General features: G+C 35.1%; 10 protein-coding genes across 10 annotated transcripts; 5 read left to right on the forward strand and 5 right to left on the reverse strand.

Moving 5' to 3' along the window:
• Positions 1-2,445: 2,445 nt before the first annotated feature.
• Positions 2,446-4,112, reverse strand: WICANDRAFT_81868 (uncharacterized protein; the record flags this gene model as incomplete). The annotated part of the gene is made up of 3 exons (XM_019185302.1): positions 2,446-2,519; positions 2,714-3,869; positions 4,041-4,112. The coding sequence occupies 3 exons, from the start codon at positions 4,110-4,112 to the stop codon at positions 2,446-2,448; spliced, it is 1,302 nt and encodes a 433-aa protein (XP_019040807.1).
• A 1,239-nt stretch (positions 4,113-5,351) lies between these two features.
• Positions 5,352-6,086, reverse strand: WICANDRAFT_75809 (uncharacterized protein; the record flags this gene model as incomplete). The annotated part of the gene is made up of 1 exon (XM_019184267.1): positions 5,352-6,086. The coding sequence occupies one exon, from the start codon at positions 6,084-6,086 to the stop codon at positions 5,352-5,354; it is 735 nt and encodes a 244-aa protein (XP_019040808.1).
• Positions 6,087-6,576: 490 nt separating this feature from the next.
• Positions 6,577-6,735, forward strand: WICANDRAFT_86487 (uncharacterized protein; the record flags this gene model as incomplete). Its single annotated transcript, XM_019186047.1, has 1 exon — positions 6,577-6,735. A coding segment is annotated over one exon (159 nt), but the record flags the coding sequence as incomplete, so codon positions are not given.
• Positions 6,736-9,903: 3,168 nt separating this feature from the next.
• Positions 9,904-11,235, reverse strand: WICANDRAFT_27559 (uncharacterized protein; the record flags this gene model as incomplete). The annotated part of the gene is made up of 1 exon (XM_019181385.1): positions 9,904-11,235. The coding sequence occupies one exon, from the start codon at positions 11,233-11,235 to the stop codon at positions 9,904-9,906; it is 1,332 nt and encodes a 443-aa protein (XP_019040810.1).
• Positions 11,236-11,716: 481 nt separating this feature from the next.
• SDO1 (guanine nucleotide exchange factor SDO1) lies at positions 11,717-12,733 on the reverse strand (the record flags this gene model as incomplete). Its single annotated transcript, XM_019186048.1, has 2 exons — positions 11,717-12,560; positions 12,622-12,733. A coding segment is annotated over one exon (522 nt), but the record flags the coding sequence as incomplete, so codon positions are not given.
• Positions 12,734-13,320: 587 nt separating this feature from the next.
• IZH3 (Izh3p) lies at positions 13,321-14,757 on the forward strand (the record flags this gene model as incomplete). The annotated part of the gene is made up of 1 exon (XM_019181312.1): positions 13,321-14,757. One exon carries the CDS (start codon positions 13,321-13,323, stop codon positions 14,755-14,757), a length of 1,437 nt encoding a protein of 478 aa, XP_019040812.1.
• Positions 14,758-14,876: 119 nt separating this feature from the next.
• On the reverse strand, positions 14,877-17,372 carry WICANDRAFT_75813 (uncharacterized protein; the record flags this gene model as incomplete). Its single annotated transcript, XM_019184268.1, has 1 exon — positions 14,877-17,372. The coding sequence occupies one exon, from the start codon at positions 17,370-17,372 to the stop codon at positions 14,877-14,879; it is 2,496 nt and encodes an 831-aa protein (XP_019040813.1).
• A 692-nt stretch (positions 17,373-18,064) lies between these two features.
• Positions 18,065-18,478, forward strand: WICANDRAFT_17796 (polyadenylate-binding protein; the record flags this gene model as incomplete). The annotated part of the gene is made up of 1 exon (XM_019180760.2): positions 18,065-18,478. A coding segment is annotated over one exon (414 nt), but the record flags the coding sequence as incomplete, so codon positions are not given.
• Positions 18,479-19,057: 579 nt separating this feature from the next.
• AVT1 (Avt1p) lies at positions 19,058-20,876 on the forward strand (the record flags this gene model as incomplete). The annotated part of the gene is made up of 2 exons (XM_019186650.1): positions 19,058-19,440; positions 19,558-20,876. Exons 1-2 carry the CDS (start codon positions 19,146-19,148, stop codon positions 20,874-20,876), a joined length of 1,614 nt encoding a protein of 537 aa, XP_019040815.1. The 5' UTR covers positions 19,058-19,145.
• Positions 20,877-21,178: 302 nt separating this feature from the next.
• MPP10 (rRNA-processing protein MPP10) lies at positions 21,179-22,972 on the forward strand (the record flags this gene model as incomplete). Its single annotated transcript, XM_019181364.1, has 2 exons — positions 21,179-21,876; positions 21,919-22,972. 2 exons carry the CDS (start codon positions 21,179-21,181, stop codon positions 22,970-22,972), a joined length of 1,752 nt encoding a protein of 583 aa, XP_019040816.1.
• Positions 22,973-23,010: the final 38 nt, after the last annotated feature.

A 23,010-nucleotide genomic window follows, 5' to 3' on the forward strand; every position in this document is an offset into this window, starting at 1 on the left:
TCCACATTCTTTTTTTTTAATGTTTAATTACCCCCTTGTTTGATAGAGCTTCAATTTTTGATTCATAGCTTGTGTTTTCAGTTGCTTTTGCTAGACCATTACAAATTTTCTTTTTATTATATGATTTTAATTAATACACGGTGTGCTAATTTTGGAATCTAAATGTCGTAAATTTGCTACAATGTGATATGTTTATAAACCGTGTAAAATCTTTTAAATAGCCTCAAAACAGAATGTTGAATAGTTGGAAGCTTGGTTATATATAGTTGCAAATAAATAAAAGTAGAATCAAAACAATAAAGTTGAAGGAAAGAATTAGGGAATAAAGAAGAAAAATTAGAAGTCAGAAATAAAGTAAATGGAAGATATAATCAAAAAGTGTGTCAGTGTTTTCAAAACAACATGAACAAACCGAAAACCAAGGCGGCGAATTGACCAACTTGAACTTTAACAGCAGAAGCAGCGTATGTAGAAATCTCAACAACCGAGGAACCTGATGGCTTTGCTGCTGAAGAATTGAGACCTGATGTATCACTAGTAGTGATGACACTAGTTGCAATTGGTGAAGATGAAACTGAAGTAGTACCTGACTTGATAATGGTGACACCAGTGAAAACGGTGGTAGTTGTTTCAGCATTAGAACTTAGTTTGACACCAGTTGAAGAAGAACCGTTTGATACAACTGAAGTGGACTCTTTAGTAGAGGCGGTACTTTTGATAGCTGTTTGAGGAGTTGTAGTAGAACCTTTACCAGCAGTTGATGATGGAGAAGCGACTGGTGATTTTGTGGATGGAACAACAACAACAGTTGAACTTGCAGCCTTTGAAGTAGTCTCAGCTGCTGAGCTTGGTTTCAAATTACCAGTAACAGTGGATGTGACAACAACATTTATACCATTTGATTCAGTAGTGAAAGTGGACAATGGACAATAGGTTGTGTATGAAGTAATCTCATTGTTAATAGTAGATGTAACAACGGTAGCAATGGCATTGGCTGTTGTTTGTGTACAAACGTGTTCAGAGCATGAAGTGATGGTCACAATAGTAGTTTGACCATTTGAAATTAATGCAGTTGAAGTAGAAACACCAATATCAGTTGAATTTGATCCTAAACCACTTGAAACACCAACGGAAGTTGAAGAAGTTTCTAAAGTGGCACTAGAGGAAACAGCTGAAGCAGAAATAACTGATGATGGGACATTTGTAGATGAATGTGTAGTGACTCCAGAACTCAAAGCATCTGATGGAGCAGCAGGATCATCATCTGAAGTAACAACATCTGTAACAGCAACAGATTCAGTATCTAAAGTTTCATCAAGACTATAATCTTCAACAGCTCTTTTGGATTGACCATTGTTAATGCTGACACCAAATGAGTTGGAAAATGAAGTGACATCATTTTGTTTAACACCTGGAACAGTAATTCTCAAAACTTCATCAACATTGATTGAACCAGTATATGAAAGACTTAATCCACTTGAAGAACCTGATGTAGAATAATCTTGTGAATTGCTTGATCTTTTTGTAGTGATGTTACCGAATTGATCAAATTCAGAACCAATTTCAAAAACAATTGATGAAAGATCATAGTAGTAATCACTTAATGATTGTAAAATTGATGAAATATCAACAAAAGACCATGGACCTAATGATCCAGGAATTTCAATTTGCCAGATTGGATTGAAACCATTAAAGATACCTTGTTTCCAAGGTTGAGTTCTATCAATTTTGGAGAAATTTAATGTGTTTGTAAAAGTTTTTAACACGGTCTTGAAATCAAATGATTTGGATCCCAATTGAATACTTGATAAAGCAGAGTTTGATAATCTAACAGTAAACTCAAAAGTACCTCTGATATTTCTCTTACTTGAACCCCATGAATTGAATTCAATAGTGTATAAACCTGACTCTTCATCAAAGTTAGTTGAAGCAACATCCAAATGACCACTTGATGTACGTAAAGTTAAAGGTTTTGGGCCAACAAATTCTTTTGGAATAGTAAATTGAACAATAGAGTTGGAGGAAATTGAACCTTGACTAACAAATGTAACTGCAACATTGAACCAGTCATACAAGTAAGCTTTAGATGAACGTGTTCTAACGTCTGTGAGTTCAATGTTTGTAATAATATCAAGACCAGTTGGGGTTGCAGTTGAACCTGATGATGATTGCGAAGATGCAGAGGAATAAGCAGTCGATGATGTTGATGAAATTGATGATGAAGAAGACGCTGTGACCGTTGAAGCTGATGAAGAGGTTGAGACAGATGGAACTGATGAATCAATTGATGATGAAGAGATTAAAACAGTAGACTCGATGGCAGATGAAGTCTCTAATAAAGAACTTGAGAAGATGGAAGAATCTGATGAAGCACTTGAAAGGATATATGATGTGTGGTTAAAATATCCTGAGGTTCCAATAACAGAAGATGTTGATGAGGTAAGATCAGAGGTTTGAGTTGAAGCTGATGGAATAATGTTGTGGCTTGACATGGTTGCAGACAAAGTTGAACTTGAAAGCTCAATAGATGAGTGTTCAACAGATGAAGAAAAAGATGAAGATAGCTCACCAGTAGATGAAGCTAATGACAAATCACTTGAAAAAACAATAGATGAGCTGACAGAAACTGATGAGGATACTGGAGATGATAAATATGAAGAATCCGAAGAATATGAATTTGAAGATAAAGCAGAAGATGAGGCAGAAGATGTACTTGCAGCTGTAGTTGTAGCATCACCAATACTCCAAACAGCAGTTGTAGTAGTTGAAGTAAAGTATGACTCTGAAAGTTGACTTGAGTATTTATCAGCCCAAACAGATGAAATTGAATCCAAAACACCTCTACCATTCTTACCAACCGCATTGACATTTGGAGCTGGAAGATCAATGGTATCATCTTTTAAATAACCAATATAGGTTTGATTGTTAACTTTGTAAGTTGTATCAACTTCATCATTTTTAATACCAACAGCAGATGCAACAATATCAAACACATTAGCATCAACATCATTACGACCCAAATTTGGTAAATCCCAGTTAGCTTCAACACTTGAAATTTCTGAATAATGCTCATAAAAAGTATGGTCAATGGTACCTTTCTTATTTTCTGGGATAACACCACCTAACAAAACGGCATAAACTCTGTTTTTCAATCTGTAGTTTTCATTTTCATCAAAAGTTAACAAAATTAATGTATCTTTCATGAAATATTCATTATTCAACAGTGGAGTCAAAAAATCTCTAGACCATGAAGAGGCAACATTAATATTAGAATCATGCCCATCATTTGTCATATTTGGAGTGACGAAAGACCATTGTGGTAATTTCTCATTCTCTAAATCTTCTTGGAAAACAGTAAAATTCTTGATGTTTTGTAACCTTTCTTCATTTTTGTTAACAGATTCAAATAATGCCAAAGGGTTGTGCTTTCTAACATAGTCATTACCAAAAGTCTGTTGATTTTTGTACTCAAATCCATTGTAACCAGTATATGGTAAGTGTTCTTGATATTCAGCCCAAGAAATACCTTTTGTGTCCAGTAAATCAACAATAGTTGAAACATTCGATGGTAACGAAATAAATCTATCGTCATCTAAAGCAAAATAATCACCACCAACAGCAGCCATATAATTTGGTTCAGAAGGATGTGTGATGGCCCAATAATTATCCAAAGTGATACCTTGAGCAGCTAGCCATTCCATATCTGAATTTTCAGCAGCTTTATCAAAATTGGTATTTTCCAACCAAATGACAACAAATCTATTGAAAACTTTACCAGCAACGTTAGAAGTGGTGTGAGCAGTTTGCGCAGTTTGCGCATCAATTGCGATTTGAGCAGCTGATGGGTTGTAGTTGTCATACTTTCTTTTCTTAGCAAGAACAGAGACAGCAGCAGTGGCCAAACATAGTAAGGAACCGATTCTCATCTTGATTATTTTGATGATGAAAATTAACGAGTGACTTCAAAATTGACCAAGAGTACGCTGTTTAGAACATCATATTATGAGAGTTCTAATAGGATATTCTGGGGTCTTATATACATTAGAGCTCTTTGATATGGTAGATCTGTTTATCATGATCTCGTAAACACGGTAAGCGTTTTTCAAACACATGAATGCAAGACCCCTTCCTATTTTAACATTGTTCATCCAATTTCCACCAATTAACTTCCACTAAATAGTAATAACTCTGAGGATATCGTAAACACGCTCTGGAATGGCTGTAGTCTTGAGCTCGTAGTGCAGAAGCTAGCTCGCCGAAATACAACGTGTTGATACTTGAGGTACGTTGTAGACACGTTTTTTCAAAACTGTTGAAACTTGAAAATCGTAAACAATGGGGTCTCGGGGTTTTCTTGAACGTTGAAAAATAAAAGCTTGAACAATAAACTCTTAGGTAGAGCCCATTCAGCTTGGCTTGAGGCTTGAGCTGATAATAGTGAATTGTCTGCAGTTTAAATATGTGGTGAAGGGCTGCTCAAAGAAAATTAAGATGAATGGATTCAGTGGGTTTGGATTTTGTAAACAAATTTGGTTCCTCAAAAGCCCGATCGGAAAACGTGTGATTGTTCAACGGTCTATTCAAACATTCAAACGCCCTTAAACTCGACTCTGGTTTTAGTGCGCCTGAATCCGTGATTCGAAAACTCAAATAGGTATTCTCCAATCCATTTTGGGGCAGAATATATGACCGTGGCGCATAATGTTACCTTATTTCAGTATTGTCGTGTTTTGTGTAGTCTTGAATTTTGGCTTTGATTTTGGCTTTGAAATAGCTTAATACACTTGAGGCCTGGAGGGTTTCAATCCTGTACCAAGTGGACCTGTCGAACGTAATATTACACATAAATTACTGAAAGACCGCTGTATTGCTCTACCATCGAACAAAATTAGTTATTAGATGGATAGATCTCAGGGTTTGTTGTAGTGGATTCTTGTGGAGACATATCAGTGAAGACATACTCAATTGTTTGACTTTCAGAATCCGACCACCAAAATATCAGTGTACAGTAGTTAACACACACGTGTATATAAGATGGTTTACCGTACAATTTGTACGGCCGTACCTTCCATTTTTATTGTGCGATATGTTCGTGTTAACAGATAAAAGTTCACAGAGTAAAGGTTGACATAAAAAACAGCAAATTATAAATACCATAAAAAGCTAAAGAATAATTTTTCAAATGCAACATAAATTCATTTTAAATATAATATAACTCAACTTTTCACATACTTTCACATTAATAAAACACCAAAAATTACACCCTGAACATAGAAACAATAAAGAACACTCAAATAAAGATCAAAACAAAAACTGAAATAACATGACGACTTGAAGCAACCTTTCCCTCTTCAATACCCATTATATCCACCATGGTTCTGGTTTGGGTCATGATGCATGTCTTGATGATGCTGATGCTGGTGGTGATAAAGCATGGTTTGATTTTGATCTGGTATATGATGTTGCTGAACATGGATTGGGTTTGGAATTTCATTATGAGTTTGAATGTGTGCAGGTATTGGCTCTTTGGAATTAACATACTCACTAACAGATTCTTCGTTAACCCCAAATTCAGTTGGATCTTCAAGAAACAATTCACGGATTAGTTCACGACATTGGGCATCTGTGAAAGATTTACCTGTCAACTTATACATTTCCCTTGCAATGAATCTCCATTTCTCAAGTTCACCTTCATCAACGAGATTTTGCAAATTTTGAGAATCAACAGTACCCCAAACTGAAGATCCAACACCTTGTTGTCCAATAAGTACTTGGTATCTATTCCGTGCAGCTAAAAAACTTCCTACTCCCGTGATTTGTGCAATATCAATCCATGACTTCCCTTTGCTTTTGAGGTCAACAATCATTTCATCCTGTTCTCTTGTAAACTTTGATTTTCTTTTGGATCTTTTCAATGTAGCTTCCGCAAACTCTGTTTGTAATGGTTGATTCCGTAAAGGAGGTTCTGGTAGTACTTCTTTCAAAGTACCAATCAATCTTTCAACAAGAATATCTTTGTCCGCGAATTGTTGAGCTTCCTGTTGTGATATTGGGTCTGTATAGTTGTTGGTGTCTTCGTAGCTCATTGTTAACAAAACACCTATTAGCTGTTAAATAAAGTCAAAATCAATAGTGAAATGACAATAGAAGATGGAAAACCTCAAAAGAGAAAGAACATCTTTTTATAAATACAAAATTTCACTTGTTAGATCTCCAAAAAATATTTTTTAGTTCCATGACATTTTTTTTCCTTGTACACATTTTTTTTTCCCTGGCTTTTTTTTTTTTTTTGCTTTGGTTTGGTTTGATTTTTTACGTCACTCAGCTCGCTTAATTCGAAAGCCACAAAAAAGCTAAAAAAGACCACAAAGACAACTAAACTTCAAATGACATGAATTTGTGAATTTGGAAGGCAAATAAACAGCACCACCAGACTCCAGATTATGGATGACAGAGACAATCTTCAGCATTTCTACCATTGCAAATCCTTTCAGTATACTGTTTTCTCAACCATTATAAGTCAAGCTTTGGAACACTCAAAATTAAATGGAGGCATCCTAGATCAGATATTCAGACTTTGGAGTCAAAAATGCCCAACAAAGGTTGATTCAAGCTACATGGTCACTGAACAATGCATTGATATTCTATCACTATCACTACAGGCCCAATAATAATTTTATTGTTTCATCTGGAAGCCCATATATCTATTGGAAACCAGTATTTATGGCAAAATAAAGAGACCAAAGATTGAATAAATGGATCAAACATCAGGTTTACTATGAGAATCTCTCCCCAGTGCTCTTCGACCCCAAATTGATAAATTGAAATTCATACAACATATTTTTTCATTCATGACGCTTTGATTCCTTTGTGACTCTTGGTACCAAACCAAAACAAATTTCACTCCACCAAACTCGTATACAAGAATTATAAGTTAGATAGATACCAATGCTCTTCTGCTGGTGAAGACGTTGAGGAAATAGGAAAAAAGCTCTAGTACCCTCCACAAAAGTTCACACTAAATGTTGAGAGGGTCATAAAAACTCACAATAAACACATGCCCTCGATAGACTAGTGGTTATAATGTAATAAACTGAATATTACGAACACTAAATAAAACATGTCATTCTAATTCTAACCTATTTAAGTCGTTCATCAGAAGCAAAAAATAAAAAGCGTCATGTATATATATAAATGAGACTGCGAAATTGAGAAAATCTTCTAAAGGCCTTTGTAAGCTTACAGAAGGAAAAGAGAAATAAATTCTTATCAAACAAATAACCAAACCATGAAAAACCACAGACTCAAACCGTATACCCATTTCAATCATATCAAGGGATATAGAAGTTAAGCCCTTCATCTGAAACACTTCACTCATAGCCTTATATAACAAAACAATAGAGCACACAGCACAATTCCCGATAAAAAAACGTAATCAGTGCATGTGCACCCTCTCGTTTTTTCTTGTAATTAAATGAAAAGACATCCCTCTTGAAAACATCTGAAAACGTAGGTGGCATCAAAAGTAGCAATTAACAGGATATTATATGAAATACAAAGTTAAAATTAGAAGGGATATCTTCGCTCACCTGGCCAACGACAGTTGATTAACAACAAGACAACAAAAATGCCAAATCGTAATTTCTGTTCGCAATTCAAATAGATTTCGCTCCAAACAATTTCTATGGCACATATATTGAAGGCTATTTGGTACCCTTCGCTACATATATACATATCTGTCTTTGACAACATGTTCCCGGGAGATCTCCTGGAGAACATCTTTAAAATTCCTCAACAACAATGCGCCGCAGATACAACACGTTAAAGTTGGTATCCAAATCATATAACTTTTAGAGCCATATGACAGATGGGGATCCACTAATAATTAATAAATGTAATAAAAAAAGTCTAATGGATATTTTAGTCAGATTCAGATTTGTATAAAACACAAAGAATTTATGAAAGCCTCTACATATGTACAAGTACCGTGGTACTAATGAAAGAAATAAGATCTAAAATTACGTATGCTGGCGAATTTGACAAATTTCCCGAGCTGTTACTGTTACTACGTGTGTCCTGGGAGCCATCACTGGAACAACCGATGTTGGGGGTTATAGTTGAAGTCAAGGGGAACCGCTGAAGTCAAGGGAAACAACTGGAGTCAAGGGAGACCAGTGTAGTGAAGGGAAATAACTGGAGCCAAGGGAGACGACTGAAGTTAAGGGGAACAACTGTTGTCATGAGAAATGGGCGCTTTCAAGAGTAACAAGGACATTGACGGGGAACAATGTCGCGAATCTGGTTAGTGCATATTTTCAGCTCCTGGTTGTTGATCATGCGACTAAAACCATAACGGATGAACATTGATCAAGATATTAGAAGGATAGCAATCTTGGTAAAGCTTTGGTGATATTGGGTTCGGTTCACCTCCACATGACTGCGATATCGCTGTACGACGTTAGTTGCTCTTCAAGTTTTATATCAAAAAGCGCTTGACTTCTTGATTTTGTGTTGTGATTTCAGGTGTTTTGGTAGGGCGGAGTTGTAAAAAGGTGAAGAAGAATCATCCCATCTTTTAGAATATAGAGAAGTCTGCATGAATCTAACAGTTACGCGAGCACATCCGTTACAGTAAGACTTCGGGGGTGTTGCATCGACTATAGCTTGGGAAACTGAATGGTACCTCACCAGAGAAACAACCTACGTAACAGTTGCTAGTGTTACAACTTGAGGAACAGTTTTGCCACAGATATAACTCGAGAGACAGATTGCCATAGATATTACTGGAGAAACAAATTTCCCTAGATATTAATGGAGAAACTGTTTCCACAGGTGATATCCGTTTCCACAGGTGACAACTGAGCTAACCAATTACTTCAGAGATTGCACTAAACATCACAAAGCTTACTGCTGGAATGTTTGAGATTTGTGCTAACTTACAAATAATACAAGCTTGAGCGCCTTGGGTCAGTTGCAACAAGAAGGCATGGGGTATATCATGTTAATAGTCTGACAAGAAGTAAAATATTGCGCTTGAAATCAGCTCTAAAGAGCGTCTTTACGGCTCGAATATACATTGGGCTTTAGTCAGCGTGGTCAAAAAAGATTAAAATAGCATAATAGTGACGAAGCCGTACAACACCAGTAATAAACTCTACTTTTTCTTTTATAGAGCCGTATATTGAACCTTATCCTTAAATCATTTTGTACATCACTGGAACAACCGATGTTGGGGGTTATAATTGAAGTCAAGGGGAACCGGTGAAGTCAAGGGAAACAACTGGAGTCAAGGGAGACCGGTGTAGTGAAGGGAAACAACAGGAGTCAAGGGAGACGACTGGGGTTAAGGGGAACAACTGTTGTCAAGTGGAACAAGGGTGTTGACCAGGAGACAATTTCGGGACTCTGGTTAAGTGCATGTTTTCAGCTGTTGGATGTTGTGGCTTTGTATACCCTGAAAGTTATGAGACTAGTGATCGCTTTGAATATTGATTAGAAGGTTTCAAGCTTGGCCTTTGAATGGTTAGCTCAGATGTGGGCGCTCAAAGTTTGGTGTGTAAACATTTTATCAAACTCAAAAACAGTTCTAACTGCCTCTTTTATGGGAGAATGGGTTTTACCTATAAAAATAGACTAGAAATCGTCAATCCGTACTGATCGAGTATTTTATTTTTCTATGGAGCTGCTTTTGGACTCTTTCAATCCATTTGGCCCTATTTTTGCACTTTTTGCGATGTTCTGGCACTATTTCCGTTTATTTGCTAGTCGTTTATGGTTTTGCTCTCTTTTTTCAGAAGGATTTGTTATGTGTCACTGCCTGCTCGTGTATTTTCGAATTTGAGAATGTCGAGTTCAACCTCTGGGTTTACTTGTATATAAATGAATCAATGCATTTATTTTTTCTTAAGAAAATTTTTGAAGAAAGTCCACAATTGGTTTTCCGACATCATTTAGAACAGTTTTAGACCATAGGACATCCAAATGTGAGTACTCATCTAAATATATGAGGTCAAATTTATTAGTTTCCTCCACTTCAACCATATGTTTAACCAAAGCTGCACCATCAACAAGTTTATCTTTCCTTGGAATCACCAGAAATATAGCAGGTGTGTTCTCATTGAACCAACGTTTGTCATCCTCAAGGATGGCTTTTGATGATTTGAATCCATTTTTGTCATTTAACCACCATGACATTAACTTCACACTAACGTATACTGGTGAAAACAAGAAATGACGATACTTTATATCATTATCCCATAATTTATCAGTCCAGTCAAAAAGATAGTTAAACATTGTATAACTTAAAAACCCAAATAGCTTGGTTTGAATCAAAAGGTTTCTCATATGCATCATGATAGGTAAAAAGGATTTGATACCGAAAAAGAATTTTTTCAATGACATTTTTGCAATAACTTTAATGAAAAGCTTTTCCTCCAGTAGTGATCCACCATAAACAGCAGGTGATAAGGCAACAAAACAATTGATTTTATGAGAAATTTGAAATCTATCACTATCCAAAGTGATAAATCCTTGTGTTGTCCCTTGAGAATGACATATCAGTGACAGCTTAGGCTGCTGTGAGTCTGAATTATTTAGAACATGATCTATCATTGCAGTTAAGTCATACTGAGCCATATCAACAATGTCCCAATTCCACATGTTGTAATCATTTGGGTCTAAAAATAAATGTCTAGGCTCAAATCCACACCTATTGTTGCCTAACCAGACATCATATCCATTTTTGAATAAATAATAAGCCAAAGATTCTTTCCCACTAGAGCAAAAGGAACCAGATGATTGAAGCAATCCATGAAGTAACAATATAGGTTTCCTCTGTTTCCGCTCAGAAAGTGATTCAAAAGGATGAATGATTCTTTGCATCATTAAAACGAACCCATCTTTAGTAACAACTTCATATTTATTCACTTGAAGATCAAAAAATTGATAGTAATAATTCAAATCAGGGACAAGTTTCAATTCTTGCTTTGACCGATACACATGTTCTATTTGAGATGACTTTCTATGGAGCAAACTGTTTATAACATATTGAACTAAGGCAAAAATCAATAAAATTGACAAAAAGAATGTTGTGCAAACTGTTGAAGAAACTGAATACCATAGTTGGGTGGGCTTGGAATATTTTAGAATTGGATCTCCTTCTTTTGGAACTAGGTGTGCAGACTGGCTTGAGTGTAGGTCAGTTGATAGCGATATATCTTCCCTATTGTCGACCATAGTGGCTGAAGGTTTCAGTTGTTCATTTTTTTAGTTAAAAACCACTTATTGTGCTTTTGTGGTTAGAGGCTCACAAAAAACACAAAAACGCCCAAGGGCCAATGCCCATAACCTTCTGGGACCTTAAAGTTGAAAAAAGCCGGATTTTCTTCAAAACCAAAATAAAAAAATAAAAAGCCGATTGATTCACTTTGGACCAAACATTGAAATTTTTGATAATCACCAATTAGTTGACTTTCATTAATTAAATGTCTAGTTTTAACAAATCCGTCAAAGAAATTCACAACACATTGGAAAATGGAGATCAGATAAGCGTTCAAACAGTTGACTTCGTTGATAAAAAGATAATTTATGTGAAATACAATGGAGAAATCGATTCAACGTTCGATGTTCAAGCACCAGATTCAAAATCTCTATACGATATCATTTCAAATTCAACAAATTCCAGCGACTTTTCTTGTGAGAAAACATGTTTATTAGGGGACAATTCAAATATTAAACTATCAGTTATAGTAAATCATATTGCGAAGCTCGTTTATACATCAAATGAAACTAGAGGGCTGATAATATCAGTTAGTTCAAAAATTTTCAAATCAAAAGAATCAGATAAAGAAGATTTTGATCGATTGCTACTAGTTTTGGACCTCATAAAAAGGTGCAATGAGAGCCAATAATAATAAAATAAATGAAAAATTGAAATTGTAGAAGTCTATTTATCATTTTCATCAATAACGGCCATATCAAGCACTTCCAATTGACCAGACTTGTGGTTTCCAACAATTTCTACCAATTCTCTATAGTTAACAGGATCGATGTAAGAGATCACTTCCCAAAGTTTACCAGAATCTTCACTTTCAACATCACCAAGAAGTGGCTTAATTTTATCAGATAATTTTTTGGCATCTTTTGATTCTAACACAATTTTAATTTTCATTTTGGCTCTGACTATTGGTATTATTTGTTTAGAAACAAGCAATTTGATAGCCTCCAATGCTTGTAGTTTTGCAGGTTTGGTAGCCACTGTATTGTATTTCAATTCTACTAATGCCTTTTGGATCATTGTTGGCGGATATCTTTTCTTTGTTCTAGGGTTGATACATTTCGTAGATATAAGTTGCAAGATTTCAGCTTGTACTTGATTACCTTTTGCCTGTCTCTCTTTTTCACTTAATTGAATTTCACCTTTCTGTAATATTTCTAGTATGATTTTATCTGTATCTGTAGACCCAAAACTTTTTTGTAAATCCTCATTTGGAGCAACTTGACCCTTAGATACATTCAGAAATACTTGTGGTATTTGAAGAACTTCGTCCAAATCTTTTTCACTGAATAATAAGAGATGTTAGTGATATTGAATTCTCCAAATAGCTTTTCATGATTACTTACACATTAGATCTCCAATCCTGGACTTTGTTTTGGTAGCAGGCAATCTCGAACCTCTTTTTACCCTTTTTCATGCGCACTAGGGACACATTTGTGAGCTTGATCTGATTTGACGGTTGATTGATAGGCATGATTTTGTGCTTTATTAGGAGTTCAGACCTGTAAAGTGAGCTCTACTATAAACAATTTTTTTTGATAGATTTTTTAAATTCCCAAGGCCACACTTTTTTTTTTTTTCGCCAAAGAAAAAGCCCTCTACAACGTCTGATTGATCCAAAATTTATTAGCGTATCACGTTCCCTCTAGAAAACAAAAGCGTTTCCAGTATCACCCACTCCTTTCATCTACAATAAACTCGTACTTTGAGATTACATTGAGAAAGCGTTCCAACAAGGCTCAGCATCTGACATTTATCAAGAAAGCCTGTCCATCATTGTGTACACCCAGATTACAATTTATGTCCTTGGAGAAATAGGAGGTAAAAAAAAATACATCAACCCAACATTGTTTTCCAAACTTCAAATCCACTTCACCTTCAAGGCTCTTCCGATTTGAACAACTACCAAGATGTCAAGCACAGAAATGGGTTCAACCTTGACTCACAGATCCAAAAAATCAAGTTTAATCAATGATGATCTAACACTATTGAGAAGTGCCCATTCATCTTCTTGCTCGATCAATAGAATAGCTGAAGAAAATTCAATGGAGAATGATTTGCTCGGTCGTATTGATAAATTCATATCTTCAATAGAGACTAAGTTAGACAGAGTTGAAAGTTTCTTCACCCCTGGAAATAAACTAGGCGATGAGAAAAGACCACTTGGAAATGATGAAGCTGTTGCAACACTTCAAAACCTTTATGATACATTAATCACTATCAAAAATTCTGTTTTCACAAAATCTGTCAACCTTGAAAATTTCAACAAGATTTTGGATGAACATTATGGACACCTTCTTTCATCTATTAATGCATCGGAGAACCTTGGATTTCATGAAAAACTTTTAACAGGTTTACATTTTTTAGATGCGAAGATTAATCAATTCAATTCTTTGATGGAAGGTGAAGCCAAAGCTTTTTTTGCAGATGAAGCAACAACAGTAACAACACCAGAAGATAACATTACATCTTCTATAAGAAGCTTTAATATCAAATTTTACAATTATGAACGTGCTATTTCACAAGGTACTTCTAGATTATTACATTATTATGAGCTTCCTTTCCCTTGGAGAGAAAACAAATATATTGTCTATGGTTACAGATTTCAAAATAACCATGCAAATGCTTTAAAAAGTATTTGTTCTTGTCATAATGAAACTACAAACATTTGGAGTCATTTACTAGGTGCTTTCTTCTTTCTATATGTTTGCTTTGTTCAATTTCCAAACAAGGACTTGTTCAAAAATAATACATTTGCTGATAATGCTGTCATTTATCTGTTTTTGATTGCAAGTATCAAATGTCTGTTATCATCAACATTTTGGCACACTTTCAATGGTACAGCAAATCTTTACTTGAGAAAGAAATTTGCGTGTATCGATTATACTGGTATCACTGTCTTAATTACTGCATCAATCATCACTACTGAATATGCAGCACTTTATTATTTCCCAATTCTGAAAGTTGGTTTAATTTCGTTCTCCATGATTTGTGGTATTATTGGGTTTTTTTTCAATTGGTCTTCACATTTTGATCGCCCTGAAAGCCGTTGGCTAAGAATTGGATTTTTCATTGCTCTGTCTGGTTTAGGTGTATCAGCTTTTGTTTGTTTGGCTTTACAAAGAGGTTTGAAACATGCTTTATTATTTTATCTACCAATCTCAAGAAGTTTGGTTTGGTATTTGGTTGGTGTTGTGTTTTATGGTACACTAATTCCAGAAAAGTTCAGATCCGACGTTATTGTCGCAGACTTTCAACCAGAAGAAGAGCAATTGGAATCTGAAGAACTACTAGAAAATATTGATACACATTTCAAGGAATCACCACCATTGAGTAAAAACAACTCTTTAACATCTCTTTGGTGGATTGATTACTTCATGTCTTCTCACAACATTTGGCATGTTTTTGTGGTTCTTGGGATCTGGGGACATTATTCTGGTATCTGTGAAATGTTTGCAAATAGACACTTGAACAAAGTTTAATGGTTTTCGAGAAAGACGAACTCAAGTTATATGGTTATATATAGAAAGTTGATTTAAGATTAATGCAATAAATACGTGTAATGACATTTAAAACGTATTTCATATATTTTTCGTGCTGCTCATCCAATTTGAACATTATTTTGATTTGACCTTTTGGAGCTGACAGATATTGGATTAACAAACGTATTTGAATATTGGTTTTCAAAGTTTGTCCGCCCATTTCTTTCCTCGTCATTGCTTGTATACTGGACTCCATTTTGATCTGCTAAGAGTGGATCATTTTCAGTTGATTCGTTGTTATTAGCGTCCCCTTGTTCAACACCTGTCATAAAACTCTTCTTTTTTCTTGCAACGAAAAGCATTAAACAAACGAAAACGAAAATCATAACAACAATACCCATCATCACCCCAATAGCCAAAGCAACACCTGGTAAATTTAGATGATAATGTTGATGGTTATCCAACCAAGAAAGAGAAATTGGTCTATCAATTGCAAAGACACAATTATAGCTTTCACTATCGGTACAACCGCGGCTCAAAATTCTGACACCGTTATCTGCACCACCATCTATTTGAAGAAAGGTATCACGATGGCCTGATATTTTTGAGCAAGTTAAATTGATGTTTTCAGCTAGAGTTTGTATACCTGAACCAGATGAACAATCATATAAACTCTTCAAGGATGACGGGTGAATTATATGAAGTTTCAAAAACTTTTCCAAAGTTGTATTTGAGTCAAAAGAGCCAATTTTCTCTAAGGAAGCCTGAGAAGGTAATAAAATTGAATAATTTTTCAAATTTAATGCACTTTCAATTTCTGGGAAAAAACTTGCAAATTTTAAAAACAATTCAGAATCAGATGAACTAATGATTTTTTGAAGTGAAATATCAGCGTTTTCAGGGAAAAAAAGAGTCTCTATTGGATGAACAACACCTTGATTGAATAGTATATCATCATTTTTGGTCAAACAGATATCAATATTATTATACTTCAAACTCAATTTTTCGTCATCATTGTTCTTGTTTTTATTTGTTATCAATACTTTTTCACCATTCATGTTAGATAGCTCAGTCTTTTCAGTTTTCAAATCAGTATAAATTAGTCCATTCAAAACGAAGTTTTTCATCAACTCATCCAGTGCAGTTTTATTTGTTTCGAAATAATTCATTGTTAATTCAAAGTCATCCCAGGCATCATAACAAGGTAGGAAAAAAGTATAACCTAAACCATTGTTTGAAAGTTTCAATAGACCAGATTTTTGCATCATTTTCAAAGAGGTGGAGCAATGTAAAACTGATCTAATTGAAGATGAAATCTCATTTGGTGTTCTCAAATCTTCATCTGTTAAATAAATCAATGTTTCACCTACTTTAAATGGGCCTTTTTCAACAATTATATTATCGTTTAATAATATCTGATTCTTGTCATTTTCTTCAACTTTAATTCTTTGACATTGTTGACCTAATTTTTTTGAGTTACAAAACTTTGAATTGTATAGAGTTTTTGAACTTGTCAAATTCTTAATTTTTTCATCAACGAAATGATATAAGTTTGAGTTTTTTGAAGCTATTGCAAATTGATTTGGATCTGTGGGTATGAATATTGTTTGTGAAATTGAATTGTTGGTGATTAAGCTTGATAATTTTTGTAAAAGCAATTCATCAACAAGCTGGGAAGAGTTCAAACCAATCATGACTTTTAAAGGGTTGAACTCAATCTTGGGTATCAATGAGTTATCATCAAAGATATGGATTATTGAGCTTTCTGACAGAATATTTGATTGGTCAGATATGATTGAATCATTTATGGAAATATGAGCACCTTTATCCTTTGATGTAATTGACATTTCAAATCCATTATTATCCACGATATTTTCATTGATATCACCACCGTATGTTCCATTGAGTATTAGAGAATTGATTATATATAAAGCATCAGTGGTTCCATAATCTGAGTAAAGGTAGTTCAATTCATAATCCTTGAGTTTGAATGAATGATCTCTAGGGACTAATAAGGTTTGATTTTCAATTTCATAGATATTTTGAAGAAATTTTTGCAATATTGAAACACTGGGTATTCTTTCCAGGGTTTCTATGGTTGATTTTGGAGCATCGAATAATTTTTCAATTCCTTGAACAACGGAATCTTGTGAATCAGCAATTAAATCTTGTTCCACAACATGAAGTGTATTTATGAGAAAAGAATGTTCTTTTTGGTCTAGATCAACAAGAACCGGTGAACCTTTTTTATGAAAGCTTTTCAATATTCTAACACCATCGAAATCATCGGCAAGTAACGGCACATCTATAATATACCTTTTCAAATCATCCAAAGAAAAATCCTTGACAACTGTTTTGCAATCTTTTGTAGTGCAATTTGCCACAAAAGCTGAATTCACTGGGGCAACCAATGTGATATTATCCACTTCATTCAAGAACGGAATCAATTGATTTCTTTGAAGAAGCCTTAGAAAGCTTGAAAACTCCACATTCTCTGATAGAATATCAACAACTGTTGTTGTGACCTCTTCTTCATTGTTGATTTTTGAAGCATTGGTAGAGGTTATTATCCAAAAGAAAAGTGAAAACGGTATAAGCTTTGTGAATGCCAGCATCTAATATTGAACACCAAAAGGGTATAGTTAATTGAATGTCAAGCTGTGTAGTTAATTGTTGTTGTATAGTAAATTGAGTTTGTCTAGGTTGCTGCTTCTTGATGATTCAGTCTCTGAGTTTTTGGTTCTGATAGTGTGATTCAGCGGTTAACTCAGCTTCCAAACACACTCTCTCTTGAGTATCCCTAAGTATGCGCCAGACCTCAAGCGCTGTCGTGTGAAGTGATGGAGCCCTTCTGACCAGTCTCTCTGGATGTGCTCTCTCTTTCGATGCTTGTTATCGCTGGTGCTGGTGCTTCGCGACCTGCCGTGTCGTGGCACTTGTGCAGCCCAAATCAAGTTTGCAAAAATTCGTGAGAAGACCAAGTGCATCGCTGTTGAGGTTCAAGGACTACAACGCAACGTGTGGCACGCTATACTCTACTCGCCAAAAGGACAGCGCTTCATACCCAACGGAACAGCCGCCTCAGCGAATACCCATCATTAGAACTCAAGGTGCCAGTCAATTGAACAACTTTGTCTGCAATTCATAAAGAAGGAGACCAAGCAAAAAGAGATCAAAGATGTCTGAAGAGAAACCAATAGAATCTACTCCAAACGCTACAGATGCCACCCCTAAACTCACTAGTGGTGTTTTGATTGCTCAACCTTCAACTGAGGCCCTTGACGAGGCCTCCAAAATCAACGCTGAAGAAGCTGCTAAGCTACGTGAACTACATGCAGATCTAGCTAAACAAGAAAGTGAAACTCAGGAAGAAAAATCAGATGTTGATGCTCGTTCAGTATACGTTGGTAATGTTGATTATGATTCCAGTCCCGAAGAGCTACAAAAACATTTCCAATCTGTTGGTGTCATCAACAGAGTTACTATCTTGTTGAATAAATTCACTGGTCAACCAAAGGGTTTCGCCTATATCGAGTTTGCTGAACCAGCTTCAGTCGTCAGCTCATTAGTTCTGAATGATTCTGTTTTTAGAGGTAGAAACTTGAAGGTCGTCCCAAAAAGAACCAATGTCCCAGGTTTCAACCGTGGTAGAGGTAGGGGAAGAGGAAGAGGTGGTTTCAGAGGTAGATTCAGAGGTAGGGGTAGATTCAATCCATACTGAGAGTTAGTATTCAATCAATCTTACATAGCTTGGTGAATATTTGGTGTCTTGAGGCTGATGATTGTGAAGAGGAAAATGAGGATATAAAAAGTCCCTTTTCAATCTTGAGTGTTTTTTTCTTGAAAATGTGAATAAATTCTGTACTATACTACTTGTTAAGAAGGGTACGATTCTGCTAATTTATCTTATAAATGCTGTTTTTGATTTTGTAATACAAAGTGTAGCGAAGTCGAGAATCAAAATCAGCATTCCAAAAGTGCATTTTAACACTAAAACAGGAGAACACTCTGAATAAATATCCTCAAGCTTTAAAATAGACATTTTTCTCATCTGATGAATTGCAATACTGAGATTCGACACTTTATTCTATTTATATACTGAGTGCTTAGGGTTTCTTTGTTTTGTGCGGCGATTCGTGCCTAGTGAAATTTCGTTTGTTTATGTTTTTGATAACGAAAATGATAAAAAAACACTCATCAACAACATCGACACATCGGCACCACCCATCAACAGCATTTCCAACTCCTTCCTCACTTCTCTGTAACCTGGAACCAATACCAATTTTGGTCTCTCCACCACATTCCATCCTTTCAGCTTGCCTCTTCACCAGCTGTCCCTGCTTAACTAAGTCTGTTGTTTTGATTCCTCGATACCCTGGACAATCACCATGCCAATGCCAATTCAAAATCAAGAAAGTTACATTTCCATTCCAGTCGCTAGAACACCTCACTCTGTCAGAATTAGAAGAGACTCTGTCCTCAACAACCCAATAGGTTCATTCAAAGGTGTCAACTCTCTAGGTCGTTTTGCTTCTTCCTTTAGCAGGGCTCAATCTTTCAGAACTATTGAGCCAATTCATGGGAATCCAAGATCATATTTCAAAGATGATGACGAGTTATACGATCCTGATACATTGGCTCCATCACAACAAGGTGATCGTCTTTCAACTGTTTTGCAAAGAGGTGATTTTGACTACTTAAGAAATAGAAGTAGTAATGAAGATATAAATCAAATTGATGAACCAGGTGATTATGAAGCCGTTGATGATTCTTCCTCTTTTATTACACACTCTTTTAGAGGCACCCCTTCCGTCTATTCATATGGAGCTGTTCAAGATCATGACTCTAGCTTTGCTGACTTTACTGAATCTACACCATTAGTTTTGAAAAAAGTTGAAACAAAAGGTAAAGTTGTTACCGTTATTGCAGGACAATCAACTGCCCCTCAAACCATTTTCAATAGTGTTAATGTCTTGATTGGTATTGGTTTATTAGCTTTACCCTTAGGTTTAAGACATGCTGGTTGGGTGATTGGTGTTCCTGCTTTATCATTATGTGCATTATTAACTTTTTACTCTGCGGATTTATTATCAAAATGTATGGATACTGATCCTACTTTAATGACCTACTCTGATTTGGCTTATGTTACTTTTGGTCCAAAAGGAAGAAGTTTAATTTCCTTATTGTTCTCGTTAGATCTTCTAGCGAGTGGAGTTTCATTAATTGTTTTATTTGCAGATTCTTTGAATGCCTTGATTCCAAGTATCCCAATAAACCATTTCAAAATTTTAGCCTTTTTTTTATTATCACCACCTTCATTTTTACCTTTGAACGTTTTAAGTTTGATTAGTTTGTTTGGGATCACAAGTACAATTAGTGTTGTTGTTATAATCTTCATTTCTGGATTTTTGAAAGCAGATAGTCCAGGTTCATTGATTCAATTTGCTCCAACTAATCTATATCCTGAAACTTTTGCAGATGGGCTTATTGCTATTGGTATATTGATGGCACCTTTTGGAGGCCATGCTATTTTCCCAAATTTGAAGGTTGATATGAGACATCCTCATAAATTTCAAGATTGTTTGATAACTACGTATGGTGTCACCTATTTGACAGATATGTCAATGGCTGTCATAGGGTTTTTGATGTTTGGTGGAAATGTTAAAGAAGAGATCACAAAATCTGTCTTATTAACAACTGGTTATCCAAAGTGGACATATATTGTTATTTGTTCATTGATGGCAATCGTTCCTTTCTCCAAAACTCCATTAAATGCTAGACCAATCATTGCCATTTTTGACCACATGTTTAACTTACAAGAGATTTCAAACTTAACTGGCGTTAAGTACTACTTTAATTCAGGATTAAAGATTTTCATCAGATTTATGGTTAATGCAATGTTTGTCTTTGTTGCAATTTTATTCCCTGAGTTTGATAAAATCATTGCATTCATGGGTGCAGGTTTATGTTTCTTACTATGTCTTATCTTACCTGCATCATTCTATCTATCCATCTGTCGTGACACTGTATCACAAAGAGAAAAGATCTTTTGTCATTGTTTAATTGTCTTCAGTGCAATCTTGTCAATTGTTGGTATTGGAGCTGCGATCATTTATTAACTTGATACACTTCACCAGGGGGGGATAAACTTTGAGAATCTCTAGAGCTTCCAAAAAAATATCATTGACCTTTTATTTATAGATACATACCCGCTCATTGACCATAAAATGGTTTACAATGTTTTTAATAAAATGTTTTTGTGCCTCGAAGACTTTAATAGTAGTGTGCCTACCTATATTTCGTGGCCCATCCGAAAAAAAATAATGTGTACAAAATTTTTTTTATCTCATCTCAAATTATTCAAAAAGCCTATATATACGGAAGCTTGAGATTTAACCAGGGACAATTAAGTGCATGGAATATGTCTGGCATAATTAAAAAATTAGCAAAAGATCCTGTGGATATACTCGATAAAAGTGTTGAGAGCACAGATGCATTAGCCTTGGTGAAAGAGTTTTTCGATCCTATTGCAAAAGGAAATTCAGTTTTAGAGGAAATTTTTATCGATGGTTTAGATGCTTCACAAGTCTGGTCACAAGCAAAGATCATCTTAGATTCAACAACTGAATCTCTTTTATTTGAAAAGATTCCATCTTTGAAAAGCAAGAATGGATCAGCACTTGGTGTAAATGGTGATGATGATGCTGAAGATTCAGAATTAGAAGAACAAATTTCAAGCAATGAAGAAGATAGCGACAACAGTGAAGAAGATGAACAAGAACGTCTAAATGAGGACGAGTATGAGAGTAACGATGAAATTGATGAACAAGGGGAATTAGTTGATGATTTTGAAGAAGAACCTTTATCAGGTGAAGATGATGAAGAAGGTGAAGTTCAAGACAACCAAGATGAAGAGAATGAAGTTGTCAAAAAAGATGCTTTTGGATTGAATGATGAATTTTTTTCTATTGACGATTTCAACAAACAAATCATGGCTCAAGAAGGTGGAAACAAGGATGACGAGGAAGAAGAAGTGGATTATTTCAATGATCTCTCCGACTCCGATGATGACGAAGAAGTGTTATATTATAGGGATTTTTTCCCTCCACCAAAAAAGAAGTGGACTTTCAAGGATAAAAGAAATCCATCTAAACAAAAGAGATCTGTTAAGTTTCAAGATTCTTCTAAAGAAGGTGATGAAGAAGAAGAAGATCTTGGAGAAGAAGATTATGATACAGGTATGAAATCAGCTATGACAGATTTATTTGACGATGATGAACCTGAGGCTGAAATCGAAACAGCAAAAGAAAGTTTATCAAGTTTTGAACGTCAACAACAACAAATACAGAGAGAGATAGCACAATTAGAAACTGAAGCAATAGCTGAGAAGAAATGGGCGATGAAAGGTGAATCAAAGGCTAAAGATAGACCTTCAGATGCATTACTAAATGAAGATTTGGAGTTTGACCGTACAGCTAAACCTGTTCCAGTTATCACTAGAGAAGTTACAGAATCATTAGAAGAAATGATTAGAAGAAGAATTAAAGAAGAAAATTTCGATGATTTGCCTAAAAGAATGATGACAGAAGCAACAAATTTCAAACCATCATCAGATTTCCAATTGAGTGAAACTAAATCATCCAAATCATTGGCAGAATTATATGAAGATGACTTCAAAGGTACTGGTGATAATTCTGCAGTTTCTGAAAAACTTCAACAAGCACATGACGAGATTAAAACTTTGTATCAATCATTATCACACAAATTAGATTCATTATGTTCAGCTCACTTCATACCGAAACCTGCCCAAAAATCAATTGACATCAAAGTCAATGCACCAACTATTTCAATGGAAGATGCTCAACCATTAACTTCATCAAACGCCAATTCACTTGCTCCTCAAGAAATCTTCAAAACCAAATCATCAGCTAACGATTCAGAAATTCAATTGAAATCAGGTACTGTCTTCTCAAGAGATGAATTATCAAGAGAAGATAAACAAAGACTTAGAAGAGCAAACAAAAGAAAGAGATCAAAAGAATTTCAATCTCAAGATCCAAGTAAAGTTAAGAAATCAAAGAAACAAAATGTTATTGACACTTTATCTAAGGCTAATAATGTTACTATTATTAATGATAAGGGTGAAAAGAGAGATGTTTCTGGGGCTTTAAAGAAAGACAAAGCCAAACAAGGAACTTCAATGTTGAAATTATAGAGTATATCTTCATTTATAATGTACAACTTTACATAGAG

The sequence above is a fragment of the Wickerhamomyces anomalus genome (genome assembly GCF_001661255.1).
Source record: "Wickerhamomyces anomalus NRRL Y-366-8 unplaced genomic scaffold WICANscaffold_1, whole genome shotgun sequence".
NCBI classification, from domain to species: Eukaryota; Fungi; Ascomycota; class Saccharomycetes; order Phaffomycetales; family Wickerhamomycetaceae; genus Hansenula; species Hansenula anomala.